This window comes from Anoplopoma fimbria, chromosome 8, assembly GCF_027596085.1.
Source record: "Anoplopoma fimbria isolate UVic2021 breed Golden Eagle Sablefish chromosome 8, Afim_UVic_2022, whole genome shotgun sequence".
NCBI lineage: Eukaryota > Metazoa > Chordata > Actinopteri > Perciformes > Anoplopomatidae > Anoplopoma > Anoplopoma fimbria.
Window position 1 is genome coordinate 6,817,053 of NC_072456.1, and position 19,262 is coordinate 6,836,314.

Below are 19,262 nucleotides of genomic sequence, written 5' to 3' on the forward strand. Positions count from 1 at the left end.
ACTGCCACAGAGTTAAAGGGCAGCTCTACTAATTTTACACATTGGAGACTATCTCCAGGTGTTTCAGAGTACCAGGCCTATGCTGTTGTCCAAAAGTTGTCAAAAGCCTTTTGTGCCTCAAGAGTAAGCTGTGTGAAGTCTGATAACTGTCTTTAAGTGACATCACTTGAGTCAAACAAACACAGGACTTGCGCCCAACAGAGCGCTGTTTGTGTCCTGTGTGAAACTAAAAGTAAATGTTGACATTTTGTTGTGAGTGCGTTATTCATGTGACTCACATGTCTTGTTTCTTAGTCAAGTTAACGTCAACCGTCAAAGATCTTTTCCTAAACCATATTAAGTGGTATGTTGCCTTCTGCGATGAACAATACCAAACTGACACGCAGGACCTACCACGTCCAAAACAACAAGACAAGGACATTTTTTTTATTGTGAGGCTACCAAAGTTATTATAATAACCATTTCAATCTCACAAATAGACACTGACTTAATTTGAGTAATTTAAATGTTCCCAATTTTCCATCATGAACAACAAATACTGCTTTGAAGAAATACAAATTAGATTATAATTGTGGCACAGCTTGGGTTTACATTGGTTGCACTAAAAAGGAAACTGAAAGACAAGGGAAACAATCTGAAGTTGATTGAATTGGTTTATTGAAATTTAAAAGGCTCCAGGTCTTCAGTGCTGCAGCATAGTCTGAAAGATAAAAAAGATAAAGTAAGAAATACTGAAAAGCTTGCCTCTGCAAGTCCACAAGTCCCCACAAACAATAGTATTGCTTCTGCTAACTTCCCAATAATGTGCAGTCACAATAAACTGGTGTGTGCTCCCTCACCTCTGTTTCTAAACCTAAGTCATTTTGGACCTACACTATGAGAAACCTCTGGAGCTTAAAAACATGTTCAAGTCAATCGAAAGTTGTTAAATTGCATTTATCTTTAAGTTTAAAGCTAGCAGGAAAAACGAAGAGTTTTTAATTTAATACTTTGCATAAGCCCAAAATTAACTTTCCAAATGAAGGAATATATTTTGAAGGAACATTGTTTATCTCTAGTTAAGGTCTTTCTTAAGGTTCATGGTGACCCAACACTTTGAAACACTTCTCTGTAATTGACGTATGTCACAACTTTTTCTCCTAAGAAAACTCACGTCACTGATCCACTTGGTGAAGGAGGAGGTGCGAGTGAACGCTGTGGGCTTCATGGGGGTGTTGCATCCTCTGGAGGAGACGAAGCTGGTCACACCATGAACGTACCACCTGCCATCCCTGCCCTTGCAGTTCAGAGGGCCTCCAGAATCACCCTGAAGAGACGGACAGAAGACAATTTGCACGCATCAGACTGATACAGAGTGAATCTGCAGTTATTATCACGTTGTGTTGAGCGGAACGGTGCATACATGGCAGCCAGAGCGGGTGTCACCACCACCACAGATCATTGTGGGTTTCACAGTGCTCCCCCACCAGCTGCTGCTGCTGCAGACCTCGTGGCTGACTACAGGAAGGAGAGCCTGCTGGAGCTTGGAGGCAATGGGACCACCATCTGCAGGAATAAAGAAAAAAACAAAAAACAGAGCATCATCAGGTGGTGTCACATGATGTTTGAAGAGACACCATCACGTTAGCTTGATGGTTCTGCAGCTAAAGTATTTTTTGTAATGCTTAGATGACAGGGGACTCAATAAAAAAACTAAAACGTCCTCGACACATCATCAGAACTTTTATATTTTCATTATTGTTAAGTTGTTTATTATTTGTTATCTTCACGTGTATCTCTCTGCAAAAAAGCAAATAATCCAAATTCCCAAACTGTCAAACTATTCCTTTAAAGAGTCTCACGATAATATTGCAATACAATCCCTCTTTAATATAGTTAATATAAGCCTGAGCACTAAACACATGTTACCCTTTCTAATAACAGCTACTTTAGGAACAAATGTGTTTGATTTGAATGAAGTCATATTCTGGTCTAAAAGGAGAAAGTATGTTTGAATATTAGATGAATATTCTTTTAATTAGTATTATTATTACAATTACGTTTGCCAAAAAGTTATTGTTGGCTTTTTGTGTTCCTGAAATGTAAATCTTGCTTTTAGGTAACCTCGCCCACAGGCCCATTATCTCATAATAGTGTCAACATGATCTTAAATCTGATCCAACATCTGCCATTTTACATTTCTATTTAACTTAAGACTACATCACATTCATTCCTGCACAGCTGAGCTGAGTGTGTTGTGACATTACAAACACTCACTGTAGATTCTTCCCCAGCCAGTGATGTAGCAAGGGTAGTTGTGAGGAGCGATCTCCCCACTCTCTGGCACACAGGAGGGTTGCACCTTGTCGTTCATAACGGCAGGCTTGGCCAGTTTGATCATCGCAATGTCATTACTGAACACAACAACAACAAAAATCATGTTGGAAATCACGGAAAGAAAGAACTCCAAAATGTGATACAGAAATGATTATCATCATAAACCTGAAAACCTTTTTTCCCAAACACGGGAAAGGGAAATGTCTCACATTAACAGCTCAAAATGTTATATTATGCGTTTTAGAAAAAGAGCACCAAACTTAAGTTACAACAACCTTTATAAGTCATCCAACCATCTACCCCAAGGCCAAATGATCAATTAATGCAGCTTTAAATGTGTGAGTGAAATGTCACTGCCCTAGTGTAAAACCATTTCCTTTAAGTTGAAAAATGCAGTATAGAGAAGATATATTAACTTACCCACAAGACAAGCAGTTATCATCCCATTTAGGATGAACCACGATCTTCTCCACAGATCTAATCTGCTCATTGCTCTCCTCTTTGGTGAGGTCATACTCGCCCATAACCACACGGTAGGTACGTGATCTGACACACAGATAAATATATATGTATAAAGACACATTTGGTATTTAAATTTCATCTAACATCATGAGATAAAACAGAGTAAACTGTGATCCACCCGATGCAGTGACCAGCAGTCATGACCCAGTTCGGAGCGAGCAGGGTGCCTCCACAGGTGTGATGGTAGGCGTAGCCGCTGAAATACTGCAGAGAGATCTGGGAATAGAGCAGCAGAGTTATACATGGCAGTGGTGGAATACATTAACTTAAGTACTGTACTTAAGTAAAAATGTAAGATAATTTACTTGAGTATTCCCGACTAATGCTACTATACTTCTACTCTTTTTCCACTTTAACACAACAACTTCGACTTTTTAACACATGATTTAACATGAAAAATATGCAAAATTGATCAAATAGAATTCGATGATGAAGATTAACCCAGTGGTTCCAATCCTTTTGGTTTGTAACCTTTTATTAAAAAAACAGTCCTCCTTCATGTCTTTGAGTTGTTAGCAGTTCTAACAACTAACTTGCTCAATAAGCCTCTTAGATTGTTTAATTTTAATGATTGTTCGAGGACAAAACTGATTTTTCATCTCAAGCCCCTCAGATGTTTCTGGGGACCCGTAGATTGGGAACCAACAAACTATATTACCAACTGAATAAAAGGCAGTAAAACTAGTTCCCTCTCCATACAACGGTTTAATGCTGCTTATGTATCAACTACATCTACTGTTCTATATGCATCCCTGTGATAAGATGTTTTAATAATAGGGGTGAGAGATATAATATATCTTCTATCATGGTGTATGCAGTTTTATATACATAGTGATATATACTGTGATATAGAACATTCTGCGGAAATTCGGCGGAGAAACAGTTTACAGGTGAACTAACCACTGCTTTTGTATAATTCTGATAGATTAGTGCACCTAATCACATGTCTGTGCCTAGTTTAACCTGTTATTCTCTTTTGTTAATCACTCTGTGTGTTCCTGTTATTTAATCCTTTTATTTGCTGAAAAATAAATGATGAGGACATATTTAGCAGATCTTTTTTTTTTGCAATTGTCTACAATGAAACAATTAGACATATTTAAAGAGATAGTTACGTTATCGATAAGTAAAGTGTTTAGCAGTAGGCAGATATTTGTCACCTCATGGTACATGTTATATTGTATCATATCACCAAAGCCTGATCATTATTACCTCACCTGCCAGGGCCAGCTGTAGGGTCGAGCATCTACCCCGTTCACAACACGGCTCACAGAGGGCTCATAGGTGGGGATGCCACACCCGTAAGCTGGGCCATAGAAAGAAATGGAGGTTACAAAGGCTGATACAACTCTGCTGTATCAGCTGATACTGAACGCTGGAACACTTTCTGCAATCCCTGTGGGTCACTTTTTTCCTGTGCCAACTTAATGTGAAAGAACTGCTGCAACAAGTTTCATATTGAAAGGTAATGTTGTGGTGTTAAATACCTCCGTTGTCTGTCTGTCTAGGGAAGTCAGAAATATTGAGAGGAGGACAAACACATTGTTTTCATGGGATAGGTTGAGGATAAGCAAAACAAAGAACAACTCTAGACTAATCTTGTGACTCTAACCCTGCTAGAGGAACAGTTGCCCCTCTTCAAATCAGATAGACGAGACTCACCGTGGGCGGCGAGCAGCAGGACAAGTGCCACTTTCATCATGATTCCTCAGAGTGGACTGTCAGTGTGTCGTATGGCTTTTATAACCTCAAAATGTAATAGTTATCAGACACAAATACACACAAATACACACATGCACAGTTCAGTCTTTGACCTGGGAATATGTGTTCTCTGCTGCATCTGTTTCACCTGTCCTTACATAACCCCTTCAGACCCAGAACGATTTTATGCAACTTATGAATTGTATTTACTACATCTCAGACACAAATATTGTAAGTTTTACTCCACTAACTTTATAATAGTTACTTTTAAATTCAAAACTTACTATTTTTCTTTCTCTTCCTGTCCAGTGAAAACCATGAATCTGAAAATTTGCCAATTTGAATTCCAATGCCATTTATAAGTCAAGAAAAATCTCCTACTTCTTAAGCTGAATAATTTAATTAAAAAGCCAATTGGATCACTTGGAAATGCAACGTTACAAAACTGAAAGCAAGGCTGTTTTTCTAAGCTCATGGAAAAGTTGACTTTTTAGAGAAACATGGTTTTCACAGGACAGCGAACACTACAAACATACGATGATCCGATACAATATGATGCAATGCTGTAGCTGAAACTAACCAACAGTATATAAAGCAGGCTAGTTCAAATAAGTACAACCTTAAACATCTACGGCTTTACTGCACAATGAGTACTGTAGCTTATCATACTTTAAGTTCATCTTGCTGACAATACTTATATACTTTCACTGAAGTAAGGTTTTGAATGCAGGACTCTTATTTGTATTATTTTCACAGTGCAGAATTTGTACTTTTACTTAAAGGCACCTTGTGTTTCGACGAGTTTGCAGATTGCCTCCTACTGAATATCCCTCCACTCACCCCTCCATTTCCTTTGGTAATGCTACTTTATGAGCAACAGAAGTCAGACTGCAGCTGGCGGTACCAGGGTTTTGCACTACAGTGGCCTTCAGGTAATGTAAAAGAGTTAAAGGCCCTCTCTAGAACCAGTGTGTAGTTTGTCCGTTCTGGGCTACTGAAGAAACATGGCAATGCAACATGGTGGACTTTGTGAAGAGGAGCTGCTCCCTGTGTAGATATGAAGGACTAATTTCTAGGCCACCAAAACCAAAACTATTCTTACTTTCAGGTGATTATATACTAATGAAAACATCAAGTATCATATTCTATTTCTGCCCCCGAAATGCTTTATTTAAGTAAATCTGAAATCTTCCACCACTAGTTATGTCTGATGTGTAATATACTGTATGTTAGTACATTTTGTTGTTTGGTTAAATCTTGTGTTTTGTTATGACTGTAGAGCAGTGTAGCCTTGGGACACGAGACACATATCAGAAAAAATATTAAGGACAATAAGGTGAAATCTAATTAAATCAAACCTCATAAATACTTCAATTTAATTTGTTAATTGATGAGGTGCGCACGGCTACAGAAGTCTCTAGGAAACTCAACAAGTGTCACTGGATGGCTTAAATCTTCTATTTCACAAGTTATTTATTCAGTATCAATATTGATTTTATTCTTGGCAGGACAAGTTATTAATTTTACTGACTGTTATTTAAAAAAAATTGCAAGAACACCATGTCAACCAGGCTTTGGTGTTTTTCTCTGTCTGTGTCCTTGACACCTCCCTCAGGGAAATTTGTCCAGCAGGCGCAGGTGGAAAGAACGAAGTCTTGCCAAGATCTCCTCCAGGGTGGCAGGAGGAGCCAAAACACACAGTCTGTGATGGAAAAGCACCACACAAAACACAATATTAACATATGCATATGTCAGAAAGTAGACACTACTTATGTACTTAATAGCTAAATGAACCCAGCAGATGCAGAGGCTTTACGCTGAGCCTTATCAACCAAGGCTCCCTAAGACAGCACGACCAGGAACCAAAAAAAGTTAGGGCCAGCCTACAAGACCTCTCAGCAAGCCTCAGCACTGTCTGTAACCGATCAACTCCACATTCCCCTCAAGCCATCTTGCCCTCCTCCTTCCCACAGTGAGCCTCTCTTCCCCATGTGGGAGCGCTACGATGACTACCTTGGTTCCTGTTGTGCCATCCTGGTACAATGTTCCCTGTTTTTTTTTGGGCACCAACCTAACACGTATGTCTCTGACATCTCTCTCATTGTAGAGATCTCTGAATTACACCTTTGGGGATGAATAATTCTCCCTGTGAAGAACCCCTTTGGCGAGCAGACAGTTCATCTCTTTCTCCGGCATACCTCAATGCTGCCCTTGAGTGGCGTGCCACCCATTTCAGCACTCATAGACTCTAGAGCCGATGATAGTTTTATGGATCGTAGTGGCAATGAAAATGGGAATAGAGACTGAGCGCCTCGATTGACCCTGGGAAGTCAAAGCCCTCAACAGTTTGCCACTATTCAAAGTGAATCACAAGACTCTTCCTGTTACCATTTTGCTTTTTGGGAATCATCAAGAGGTTATTTGTTTTCTTAATATTCACTGTCCTTACACTCCACTGGTACTTGGTTATCCCTGACTCAAGACCCATAATCCACACAGTGACTGGACCAAGGGTAGGATTAACTCCTGAAGCACATTCTGATAATAGCTTTTATTTCTGCTTTCGCCCCTGCTGGCACTGAACGACCACCAGCCTGGAGATCCTTTCCCAAGCAATCAGCTCTTTAACCTCTCCTGATCTGAGTGCAGGGCAATGGGGAAGTATATATGGGCCACAGTTCATTTTCAACCTTTAACTTCTACAGTGGGAGCTGGGTTTTTCTTTGTTGGAATAAAGGATGGGACCTTGAGACCTTGTATTGATATCTGTGGCCTTAATAATGTGAACAAATACCCTCTGCTCACACTTTGTGGCATATATATGGACATACCTGAGCGTAAATCAAGAATGTCCTGACCATTACATAACTTAACTAGTGTGCAACAGACAACACGAGTTATGGTCTTCAGGCAGGAGTCATTCCTGTATCCCTTCGTCAACCATGAAATACTGGTTTTATGAGTTTTTGCTTGTTTGTTAGTTGTCCAGCAGCTCTGAATACAGGCGGTAACACTGTTTCACAATTGTAACCTCACCATAAGACAATGGAAATAAAATTGATGACCAAAAAAAATACAAATGTAACAAAGGCTCTTCAATAAAAAATATAGAAGGGCTGTCACTTTCAAAAAATCTCTTCCAGTCTGTCCAAAAGTTTTACTTTGAATAAAAAATGATGCTGACATTCTAAATAGTCCATCTCTTTCAAATAAAAAAAGCCATGTCCTCTCTTTTAAAATAGTGTCCTTACTCTGAAGGACTAAAATTACCACACACTCACACATGCCGCTGTTTTTCTTACCTAATGTGGTAGTTTGGATCTTCTTGCCCATTCTCACAGCCGGGCCCCAAACACACACCTTCCTCCTCCAGCAACTTTTGACAGTAAAGCACATCTGGCTCCACTCCTAACATCTGAGGTAAATAACATTTTCCCATTTAAATCACTGCTAAAATTACAGCCTTTCAATGCCTAATAGGTATTTTATGCACAACAGGAGTCAATATTAAATTATGTTTCTTAACCCCAGTGATAACTGTGACTTTATAAGTAAAGGAATAAAGAAATCATCAATCATTTAGCTTTTTTCATCATAGCATTTCTTGTTTGTTAACACATGGTAAACAACATCAGAAAACATTTAAGATACGATCATTATTTTGTTGTCCTCTCTCACCTTGGCCTTGTCTATCATCTGAGGTGGTAAATGCAGACAGGGGTAAAGAAAGACTCCCCCCATCGCTGGTTGGCAGTTCATCCCTGGTAGATCATTCAGGAACTCACAAGCACGCTGTGTATTCGCGGATAGAGTTGTCTGAGAGTGAAGAATCTCCTTCAATTGAGAAAAAAGAACAAGCTAGGCCTGAGTGGTCCCCTTAAAAAAACTCATCTGACAACAACTCAAAGTTGCCATAATTTATAATTTTTACAACAACTGAATTGAATGGAATATTCTCACCCAACTCTACAGTACAGAGCTGTGGGGGAGCTTCTTATTGATTTGGTTTTTCTTCCTGCAACTTTACTGACATTGATTGTACAGTGGCTGCTCAGCAACTAACAGCAGCAGACAAGGTAAGTGACTAGCTGGTGAACATATTATTGCAGCTAAAAAGACAGATATTTTTTCCCTTGAGTTGGTGCAAAATGAAAGACCCAATGAAATGAAAAATAGATTTTCCCAGTTATATTACTGTGTCCCTGTGTAATAGTGTTCTTTTATCTCTTATTACATTATGATAAGAATCTTATTACAGAAAAAGTAAATCTGTATTGGAATATTTTACGTAAAAATCCTCATCAAATCCCTGTCTGTTCTGTTTTGTAAAGCAGTTTCAAATGTTTGACTCCTCTGCACTGTTAAATACAAAAAATCATCCAATCTAATGAGTCTTTGGAGGAAGCATGGATGGGGGCTGGGAGCCATAAAATCTGCATTTACTGCCCGTGCTGAGGTGACACAGTTTGACACATATAAATAAAATGCCTTTTCCAGTTTTAAAAATATGCTACTGACTAATTAAAAGACAAACAGGACTCGGGACTGTTCCTCCGTGGCTAAAATTAAAGTATAAATATAGAGTTATCAATGTGGAGCATTTATATATATAGTTTCAAGCTGTTTTTTGCCAGAGACTGGGTTGCCAGTAATCCTTTTTGATGAAAAATTTCCCTTACCTGGTAGTACGTTCCATAGGAAGGATCTCCAGGAGTGGGTGGATTGACCATTACCTCCAGAGCAAGCTGTGGTATGACTGCAGGGCTTAAAGGGCACTGCATACTTTTTAAATGCTTTTTCACTGCTGGGTCCATGTTAATTACCTCCATATAGCCTCCTCTCAGACCACACCTAAACACATGGATGAGAACAATGAGTACAATAAGTCTACAGGCACCTGACCTCGTTGACACCAAGCATTACGTCAAGGTAGGGAAAGATTGTGGTTTGGTTAAACTAGTGCAGTGGCGTAGCCGTTTGTGGCGTTGCCAATCACATTGGTTATAGTTCTGAGCATGTGACTGTTCGGAGCAGGTTGACTGCTTGGCCCTCAGAAGTGCTGCTTGCAGCGAGAATTACTTGTTGAATAATGTTACAATATCCAGCATCCAGTTAAAAATATAACTGCAGTCAATGAGCTGAGGCCTGTAAAGGCCCGCTTGGGACAACATGCTCCACTCAGTCCGTAGAGCCCTGAAGCCACTGGTCGATGTTTATTCAAAGTTTATCAATATTGAATGTGTCGCATTTCAAAAGGGCACCCACACCGCTCATCCTTGGGACCCCAGCATAACAATTAGCAAGTGTGAAGCAGATCAGATAAATTACTCTAATTATGCAAAGGACACCAATATGTACGTACATACCACAATTACCATACGTGGTATAGTAATTGTGGTATGGTAGCTTTGTCTTTGTCCCTGTTGTGATACACACAACACCATTAACAAGTTCATGAAAATGAAATGTTTTTTCACATAGAGGGTCCAGCGTGCGCTAATCAGAGCCCACAAACGCGACACAGCATTTGTGCACGTTGAGCAGAAAAGCTCCCTCAAGAGGATGCTTTTATACTCCCAGATGCAGTTCGTTGCGCTCTTATCACTTGCATGCACCTGTTTTATGTGGTGAATTGATGGCCATTGATGCAGTATTGTTCGTTTCTGAATGTGTGAAACGAGGCTGATGTGAATACATTTTTGGTTCAGAAACGTCGTCATTCAACATATCCCATGCTTTGCATGACAGGAAGTGACGAGGTTCCTCCATCAGTGGAAATGAGCAGTAAAAGCGCCAAATTGCCAATTGCTGAATAGGAAAAGGTGGCCAGACAGCGGTGTGTGATGCCATATATACTGTGGGGTCTGCACGTATTGGGGTTGGCATGTCCTGATTGGCCGGTTACACCGATGCAAGTTTTCAATGGGAGAATGGGTGCTTTTGGATGGATGTTTTACCCATAGAATCCAGCAGAGGGCTTAACCTGTTAGAGTTAGAACTTCAGTGATACTCACTCTCCCATCATGGCGCTGGATAAAGAGTGGAAAGATATCAACTCCACTGCCTCTGAGTACTCATTTCCCATGTCAAACAGGACCTTATTATAGGAAATAAACTCTTTCTCCTGTCCATGCACACTGTCCTGGTACATCTAGAAGGTTCAAGAAGACATAAAAAAGGGAGTTTGTTTGTGACTGACTTTTAAATTGCAGTTTCCTCGTGTAGCTTGCAATCACCTCATCAGCCAACAAAACTAGGCCCTCGGTTGCAGCAAATCGAATCACTTCCTCTATAGTTTTCCTGTCTTGCACATGACCTATAGTCGGAGAAATAATAGTGAGTATGAAAGATTATAGTGGGGAGATCAGTTCATGTAGCTACTCTGTGTTGTTTACCTGTGGGGTTTCCTGGGTTGCTGATGTAAATGGCTCTGGGTTCGCAGCGCCCCCTGGCTGCCTTCAAAGCTCGACGCAGCTCGTCCAGGTCCACAGCCCAGCCTCTGTCCTCCATCAGCTGGTATGGCACCAGGGTCAACCCGTTGTCATCCAGCAGCACAGGCAGGGTGTGTGGGCAGGGCATTGGGATCAACACGCCTGTCTGAGTCTCCCCCTCCCCACTGGCCATCAGGTGCAAAATCATCTAACACGATAAATAAGAATACAATAAAGATCATGTATGCTTTTATTCCATATAAGTGGAACTTTTTACATTCAGGATAAGAGGTAGCATGGCTGTAAACTCAGTTCCTTAGCTGATTTATGGACATTTCACTTGTAATGAACAATCCAGAGGTGTGTTACACCCTTACTAATCCTTCTCCAAAAAATATGTTTTCATCGTACCATCAAACCCTTCTGGGAACCATTAGAGAAGATTATATCCTCTGGGTGTGAACTCATTCCACCATCTCGCCTCATGATGAACTCTGCAACACTTTTCAGGACATATGGTATGCCGCAGCAGGCTGAAGAGTATGAGCCTGGAATCCACAAAGTAGATGGATCCGCGATTAAAGAAGAGGTGCCAGTCAAATGATTTCTATGAACCATTTTGGCTGTACAAACAAATTATTATTCATTCATTCCCACCCACACTCCCTCCAGTGCAGACCCCCAGAAGCTGCTGTGCCCTCTGCCTGACATCCAGAGGAAGGCCTTCGTCTTTGAGAAGATTGGGGTAAAAACACACCGCCAACACCTGGGAAGACAGACATTCTATGTTTGTAGCCGTCACAATGATCCCCTTTTGGACAGGAAAGCAGGTACAGCAGGTCAACAAACGGCAGTTAAATATAAAACACGAACCTGCCGAACAAATGAGATGGGTGCCATCCCTGCCCTGTGGGGATCCCCTGAACTGACATCAATCACGTGCCGGAAGGGTTTCTGCGCTCCCTGAGAAAAACAGTGTGGGTTAATTATACACAACACTCCCAATGGACAGAGTTGATTATTCTCTGTTGGGTGTGTTCCACCACCCAGTCTGCGTATGTCCCATCACATGAAAATTCAGGCTAACCCAGCAACGGAAAGTCAGAGACTGTTGAGCCGACATCTTTACAGAGACATGTCTTCATTGTGGCATCCTGGATCAAACTGCGCTTGACCGAGGACAGAGCTCAGGACTCCTGAGAGACGAGAGGAGGCAGACTCTGTGTTTACATCAATGACGCTTGGAACAAAAACTAAGTCAATGGACAATATTTCCCTGGTGTTTCATTTCTAATGTTAAGATGTCAGCCATATCATCAGCCCAGGGAACTGTCTTGATGTTGATGTTAACATTCCTCCCGATACATCTTTTTTTTTAAATGCATGACAGGAATGCACAACTGTTTTTGTTTAGTTTTGTTCTATTTGTCTTGTGTAGCATACATGGACTAGGCTACAACTGCATTTCGTTGCACAACCCTGAGTTACACAATGACAATAAATGATCCAACATTTAACCTTGATAATCCACAAAGCGACTTTAAGATTATGATTTAACAAGTTTATGGTAGTATTGGCTCACATCAGTTAAAAGTAAACCATGCAGCATTTTCTTAAAGAAATAATGTATAGACGCATACAAAAATAGTCCCTCTCAATGATCACATATGACCCACTAAAAGTGTGTGGCGGTATCTGAAGGTCTTTCAACACTGCAACAGCAATCCAATAATACCACATGTACAGTGTAACAGGTTAAATGAAAGAATATACATGTTGGAGGATCTGAATTTGTATTCCAGCACTACTGATTATCATCTCATATCATCTGATATGATATATTTCTTACCAACACAGACACACAGTTTGGAGAACCTTTGTCCTGAAAGATAACATTTCATTTCTTTGCTTTAATCAGATTAGTTCATGTGTATCAGACCTGTTTAATCTCCTCTCTGATGCGTGCAGCCAGACTCTGCAGGCTCGTTGGGGCCCTGATCCCACGCACCGTGGGGTTAACCTCCTGCACGGAACTCATTTCTGTCTGAATGATGGTGTCTCAATGAATAGATCAAAGCTCAGATGAAGTTAAAACCTGTGCGAGTGGGTTAGCCTAATCTCAAAAATACTGTGACACATCAATTGTGTCACATAAGAACCCACGGTGACACAGATGTCACCAACACTTTAAATATTCTGGAACCGGTTTTAACCGGTTTAAACCAGTTAAACCGGTTTGAACCAGTTTAAACCAGTTTTTAAACCGTTTAAAGTGGTTTGAAGTGGTTTAAACCGGTTCCAGGATATTTAAAGTGTTGGTGACATCTGTGTCACCGTGGGTTCTGAAGGGTAAAAAACGTTTTGAGAGAACTAGGCTTTTCGGAGAATCCCTAGAGGTTCACATTCCCCACAGTACAAAAGTAGCATCAATATATACTTAAAGTATCAAAAGCAAAAGTATGCATTTTGCAGAATGCCCCATTTCAGGATTTCCACAGATTGTCCTTATGTGTTTGTAGTACTGTCTTTCCTCAGTGATTTCCTGTTTTGTCACACATGTTGAGAAACCCCCTGCTCACTTTCACACAAATTTTGGGAGCTTGTATTATGATGATTACACGAGTTCAGGTGTATCATATCACATTTGGCCTGACTTTATTTGGCACTCCTTTAATATATGAGGTGTGTCATGATATCTCTCAGTTTAACAACTTTTTCAGTAAAATACACAATAACCAATTTCATATGTGGGAGACCTAAGAGAATATGGTAAACATTATTGATTCCTTTGTTCTACCTGTGGTAGGCGTATCTCAAAAACTAAAGCGACTGTGGAGAGGTGGTGCATGTACACCGTCTGAACGCACACAGTGAAGTAGAAGCATAAAGTAGCAGAAAATGGAATTACTCAAGTAAAGTACAAGTCCCTCAAAATTAAAATACAATATGGAGTAAATGTATTAAATACTTTCCAACACTGTTCCAGAATAATACAAACATATATTCAATGGAGTGCTATTTATGACATGCATGGTCTCCAGAGGATGAATCCCACTGACACTCCTTTGTATACATTAATGATTCTTGATTTTTTTTCTAAAGATGTGTTTTTCCTCTTTTTTAGCTGATGCACATAATAATCTGTTTGTTAAGAATCAAGATTTTTACGATTTTTTTATTTATAGTTTGTAGAAGAAGTTATTTAATATCTAAAAGGTTATAAATCAGTCACAGAACAGTCAAAGTTTTTTGGGAGAAAAAATGTGAAGCAAAGAAAAAAACGTAAATGATCGACACTTGAGGTAAGGATCTCTCCTTCTTCAAAGAGGGGTACATGTTGGGTCACAAAAATGTCCTCCATGTCTCTGTCCTTCACATGCATGTCAGGGTGAGGAAGTGTGTCCATGAAGGTGAAAGGAGCCGAGGCCAGCCAGGACCTTCTCCAGGGTGTCAGGAAGAACAAGGATACATAACCTGAGAGAGAAAAAAAACAAAACAATAAATATTTATTTATTTTTGAGGAAATAATATATACTTGACTAATGTGCCAAACTTCATGTCTCTCACCTCAGATGGTGGTTGCCAGTTGTTTCACCATACTGGCACCCTGCTCCTAATAACACACCCTTTTCTTCTAGCAACATCTGACAATACAGAACATCTGCCTCCACCTCCAATATCTAAAAGCAGAGATGTGAATACTTTCAGTATATTGTTATTGATGAAACTAACAGAATTATTTCGTAAGTACCTCGTTTTTTAAATTCTCTCAGAGCTAATAGTCGCTAAAAAAATTATTGTGATGAGTTTATATTGAATGCTAATTAACTTCATATGTTAACTGTACTCTTAGGCTAAAAACAGTAATTTGACTTCCCGCTGTGAAGGCTGTTTGAATACACTATGCCCCGAACACCTAATCTGTTAATCTTGCTAAAGAGTCATACCAATGTTTATTCATTTAAATGTAAAGATAGAGTTTGCTGCAATGGATTTAGTCAAGAAAATCTTTGCAAGTTGATGTTTCATATTTAAATTTCTACATGATAGGCTACATAGAGGGTCAAGAGAACCAGCCACTGCTACATGCTTTAAAGAATAGTTGTCAGTAATACAAATAATATTAGGCTCCTTGTAAACATTATGTTACATGAAGGTTACTAATAATTTACCACCTTGGCCTTCTCTATAATCTCAGATGGTAAACGGAGGCGGGGATAAAGGTAGATTCCTCCCATTGCTGGCTGACAGCTCATTCCTGGTAGACCATTCAGAAACTCCTGAGCCCGCTGAGCATTCTGAGACAAAGTAGCCAGGGTGAGAAGAATCTCCTTAGAAAAGCAAAACAAGAAAGAACGGACATTACATTGTGAGTAGTAATGCAACACAGGACAGGGACCTATACTTTATAGTGATACGTCTGTCTGAGTGAAAGTCTGTCTAAGTGAGGAGTGTTCATGCGAGACTCTAATAACCTTTTCCAAAAAGATGCTGCAGATGTCTCACCTGAGTGTATATCTCATAGGAAAGGTCACCAGGTTTTGGTGGGTTGACCATGAGATCCAGAGCAAGCTGTCCTGTGACTGGAGCACTGATATCAGTACACAGCATAGTATCAACAAAATGCATCACCTCGGGGTCGATGTTGACCAGCTCCATGTATCCTGCCCTCAGGGCGCACCTGAGACACAGATACAGAAGTTATTTGTTCAAATATTTACACTTGTGTGTGACATAACATGTATGGGTGGTTGATGGTTGTGTGGCCTGAAAAAAGATGCCTAGTTTTTGCCTGTGAAAAAAATAAAAATCTGACAAGTTAGTATTCTTTTCACTCTTTTTTTACAAAGGACTATAATCATGGCCTCTGTGGTTTACTTGGAGTCGATCCCACATACATGATACGCTACGTTAAACAGCCAATGAAAGTAGTCCCAAAAAATACGCTTTTACCTCTCATTTGAGTAACGTTTGTTCAAAACTACAAAGCTACACAATCAATTAATTTGGGAGGCATTTTAATTTTAGGAATTAAATCTTCAGTTGGAACGGTTTAAGGTACCTATTGTATATGATGGTGTCAGCAAACACACAAGAGCAAATTACTATCAAAATGCCAAATAAATATGAGAGACAGAACTCACTCTCCCATCATGGCACTGGATAAAGAGTGGAACGAGAACAACTCCACTGTCTCTGAGTACTCCTTGTCCATCTCAAACAGGACTCTCTTATAGGAAATACACTCTTTTCCCTGTCCATACACACTGTCCTGGTACACCTGGAGTGCAGAGAAAAGGAATTGATTGATTATGAGAGACTGTGTGAGCAAAAGGCTTTCAGTATTAAATCCCAATCTGAAGATACAGTTGGTGATCACCTCATCAACCAACAGTAAGAGTCTCTCAGCAGCTGCAAACCGAATCACTTCCTCTATTGATTTCCAGTCCTGCACATGACCTATGAAGACAAACAGCAGCATACACACAGTGATGACAGCAGAGAAGTTTAAACAGGTGGCTTTAAATATAGCTACTGTATGTTGTTTACCTGTGGGGTTTCCTGGGTTGCTGATGTAAATGGCTCTGGGTTTGCAGTGTCCCCTAGCGGTCTTTAAAGCTCGACGAAGCTCGTCCAGGTCCACAGCCCAGCCTCGGTCCTCTATCAGCTGGTATGGCACCAATTTCACCCCGGCGTCATCCAGCAGTGCTGGCAGGGTGTGTGGGCAGGGCATTGGGGTCAACACGCCTGTCTGAGTCTCCCCCTCCCCACGGGCCAGCAGCTTCACAACCACCTTAACGCAACAGATCAATAAAGTTCCATAATTTTAACATTCTGAGCTTCAAAGAATCTTTTATTGTTAGCAACAACTTGTGTCTTACTTTGAAGAGTTTGGGCCGATATTCCTATCAGTTATGATATTTTAAAAAGGGCAATGATTACTGAGATCTGGGAATTCCTACAGGTCAAGAAACACAAGCAGATAATCGATTAAACTGTCTATTGGAAACATCAATCACGGTGTACAGCCTGACTTCCTGGTTCAACTTTGACCTGCCATACTTGTGGTAAGTTGTTTGGGTCATACTTTTTCTGTATGCCTGTCTTTGAAAGCTTTGACTAGTTGGTTTTGAATGACCTTTAGAGATGCAAATTTGTCCTATGTTCAAACTATGTGCAAACAAGTGCAGTGAAATGAGGAGTGGTGTAAGACTAATGTGAGATAAATGATAATGATCATAAGGGTAAAAAAATGTAATTAATGTACAAGTATTAGGTATAAAAGTATTATACTGTTTATTGACCCGTCATGTAGGTTAGCTGTGCAGTTTTTCAGAAACTGTTTATTATAGTTTGTATTAAATGTATATACGTCACATAGTAAGGTAAACTACTTGTACATTGCAAATATGCAGAATTCACAGAGGACAATATGCTAAATTTGAGGCTCTATAAAGGTCAAAGTTCCCCCTGAGGATAGAAGTCTCTCTGTGTTAGACATCACCAGTTTTTCTTTATCTTTGTTCTCAAAATTCTGTTAATCTATTATTGTCATTTTTCTGTCTGAACAAATGATTGCCTTCCCAGCACCAGAGCACTTTAGGACTCATTGAATTGAAGTTCTTGATGAGTATAGTGTTCCCAGAACTCAGAAATTATGACCCGAATAATCCTTCGACGTCCATATGCCTGGAATATTACTTTAGATTGTATCTGGACAATGAGTAATGGTGATACAGTAATAACTAATGACGGTGTGTTTATACCATCAGGGCCCTTTGAAAACCGGCAGAAATGAAGACGTCTTTGGCGTATGAAGGCACTCCGAAGTCTCGTCTCATGATGAAGTCAGCAATGCTTTGCCTGACATGAAGCATGCCAGAGGAGGCTGTGTAGGAACCTGTCGGTGGATCAATCATTGGATGCTACTGTATTTATCGACAGTTGGTAATTAAAATGCAAGTCTGTCGTGTTTTTAAAAGTTGAGCACGCTGTACAAACAAGGCCTCTCTCCAGTCCTCACCCACACTTCCTCCTTCGCAGGCCTCCAGGAGCCTCTGAGCCCTCAGCCTGACATCCAGAGGAAGAGTTTTTTCTTCCAGCAGCTGAGGAAGCAGACACACTGCCAGGACCTGAGGAAATAGGCCTGACTTAGGGCAGTAAGCTAGAGAATATTTATATAACTTTGCTTACCAGCAATGTATCTTGCTGAAAAAGACTATCAAAGTCAAGAAATCTGCAGCACAGAGAACATGGTTAGGAAAAATATTAAACACAAACTTAAAATAACGTGCCTAAATAGAATATGAAGAGAGTAATCAAGGATCAGCAAAACATTTGTGATTAGAAGGATAATGTAAAATGTATAACATAACAGCAGTCAATATACAATTACTATGACTACAAAATAAAGATATAAATGAATGTTATAAAATTATTGAAAATTATTATTATTATAAGCATAGAAAAAAAAAATGTAAATGACCTGAAACTAACCTGGCGAACAAATGTAATGGGTTTCAGACCTGCTCTGTGGGGATCACCTGAGCTGACATCGATCACCTCTTTAAAAGGTGTCAGCGCCCCCTGCCAGAGAACATATTATGCAGGAAAGGATAAGGTTCAGTTTGGATTGAAGACCAAACACCAACATAACTTTTGCAAGAATGTTAAATTATGGGTTACAAGAAATGCGTACGTTTGTGAAAGCTAATTTCACATGTACATTTTATAAAAAATTATAGTTTTTTGCTACTTTGATGTGACTCAGTGGTTAAAGATAAACTAGACATTCATGAGGATAAACAGGTATTTCATTGGTTTGATGGAAGTTGCTTTGACACATGGACTCCACATCTTAACATGAGGACCACAATGGAAATGAATCTTTTCAAATCGAAAATACGCCAAAAACAGTATTCATATATGACTCCAGTATATACACACACTGAATAAAGAAAAATAGATTATTGTCACTTACCAGTGTGATCTCTTGTGTGATGTGTGCAGCCAGACTCTGCAGTCGACTCTGTGGTGAGACTCTGATCCCCCTCACCCTTGGATTCACATTTGTCAGGGAATTCATCGTCTTTTTGCAAAAATGGTTTCCAAAGTTTTTACTTAAAACTACCGACTTTAATTTTGGGAGATGGTCAAAAAGACACTTGACAGGTTTTTAGTCAAAGTGGCAAAATGTGGAAAATACTTCCTTCAGCCAGATTCCTCTTGCATGCAGTCTCACCCAGCTCTCCTGTTTTATGGGTAATCCTTCATGCTCATTTTTCTGCTACA

At 39.9% G+C, this 19,262-nt stretch overlaps 3 protein-coding genes across 3 annotated transcripts; all 3 read right to left on the reverse strand.

Moving 5' to 3' along the window:
- Window positions 1-635: 635 nt before the first annotated feature.
- On the reverse strand, window positions 636-4,571 carry LOC129094219 (proproteinase E-like). Its single transcript, XM_054602302.1, has 8 exons — window positions 4,501-4,571; window positions 4,056-4,144; window positions 2,957-3,054; window positions 2,737-2,862; window positions 2,257-2,393; window positions 1,403-1,545; window positions 1,154-1,306; window positions 636-700 (listed from the first exon to the last, which is right to left on the reverse strand). Exons 1-8 carry the CDS (start codon window positions 4,538-4,540, stop codon window positions 683-685), a joined length of 804 nt encoding a protein of 267 aa, XP_054458277.1. The 5' UTR covers window positions 4,541-4,571; the 3' UTR covers window positions 636-682.
- A 1,579-nt stretch (window positions 4,572-6,150) lies between these two features.
- On the reverse strand, window positions 6,151-13,008 carry LOC129094657 (alanine aminotransferase 2-like). Its single transcript, XM_054602917.1, has 11 exons — window positions 12,910-13,008; window positions 11,844-11,933; window positions 11,628-11,736; window positions 11,382-11,518; window positions 10,935-11,178; window positions 10,776-10,855; window positions 10,554-10,690; window positions 9,219-9,390; window positions 8,218-8,373; window positions 7,842-7,954; window positions 6,151-6,241 (listed from the first exon to the last, which is right to left on the reverse strand). Exons 1-11 carry the CDS (start codon window positions 13,006-13,008, stop codon window positions 6,151-6,153), a joined length of 1,428 nt encoding a protein of 475 aa, XP_054458892.1.
- A 1,217-nt stretch (window positions 13,009-14,225) lies between these two features.
- LOC129094588 (alanine aminotransferase 2-like) lies at window positions 14,226-19,221 on the reverse strand. Its single transcript, XM_054602826.1, has 10 exons — window positions 18,952-19,221; window positions 17,995-18,557; window positions 17,738-17,871; window positions 16,521-16,764; window positions 16,351-16,430; window positions 16,115-16,251; window positions 15,477-15,651; window positions 15,146-15,301; window positions 14,538-14,650; window positions 14,226-14,444 (listed from the first exon to the last, which is right to left on the reverse strand). Exons 3-10 carry the CDS (start codon window positions 17,846-17,848, stop codon window positions 14,354-14,356), a joined length of 1,107 nt encoding a protein of 368 aa, XP_054458801.1. The 5' UTR covers window positions 17,849-17,871; window positions 17,995-18,557; window positions 18,952-19,221; the 3' UTR covers window positions 14,226-14,353.
- Window positions 19,222-19,262: the final 41 nt, after the last annotated feature.

Bases quoted from the DNA above. Each gene is read 5' to 3' on its own strand.
- LOC129094219 (XM_054602302.1), bottom strand. From the start codon at position 4,540: ATGATGAAAGTGGCACTTGTCCTGCTGCTCGCCGCCCACG. The intron at 4,145-4,500 runs GTGAGTCTCGTC...TCTATGGCCCAG, and splicing joins CCTGCTGCTCGCCGCCCACG to CTTACGGGTGTGGCATCCCC. The intron at 1,307-1,402 runs GTATGCACCGTT...CCGTCTCTTCAG, and splicing joins ACACCCGCTCTGGCTGCCAT to GGTGATTCTGGAGGCCCTCT.
- LOC129094657 (XM_054602917.1), bottom strand. From the start codon at position 13,008: ATGAGTTCCGTGCAGGAGGTTAACCCCACGGTGCGTGGGATCAGGGCC. The intron at 11,179-11,381 runs GTACGATGAAAA...TTATCGTGTTAG, and splicing joins GTTCCCAGAAGGGTTTGATG to ATGATTTTGCACCTGATGGC. The intron at 7,955-8,217 runs GTGAGAGAGGAC...TATTTACCTCAG, and splicing joins AGATGATAGACAAGGCCAAG to ATGTTAGGAGTGGAGCCAGA.
- LOC129094588 (XM_054602826.1), bottom strand. From the start codon at position 17,848: ATGCTTCATGTCAGGCAAAGCATTGCTGACTTCATCATGAGACGAGAC. The intron at 16,765-17,737 runs GTATAAACACAC...TGTTGCGTTAAG, and splicing joins GTTTTCAAAGGGCCCTGATG to GTGGTTGTGAAGCTGCTGGC. The intron at 16,252-16,350 runs GTGATCACCAAC...TCTGCACTCCAG, and splicing joins TCTTACTGTTGGTTGATGAG to GTGTACCAGGACAGTGTGTA.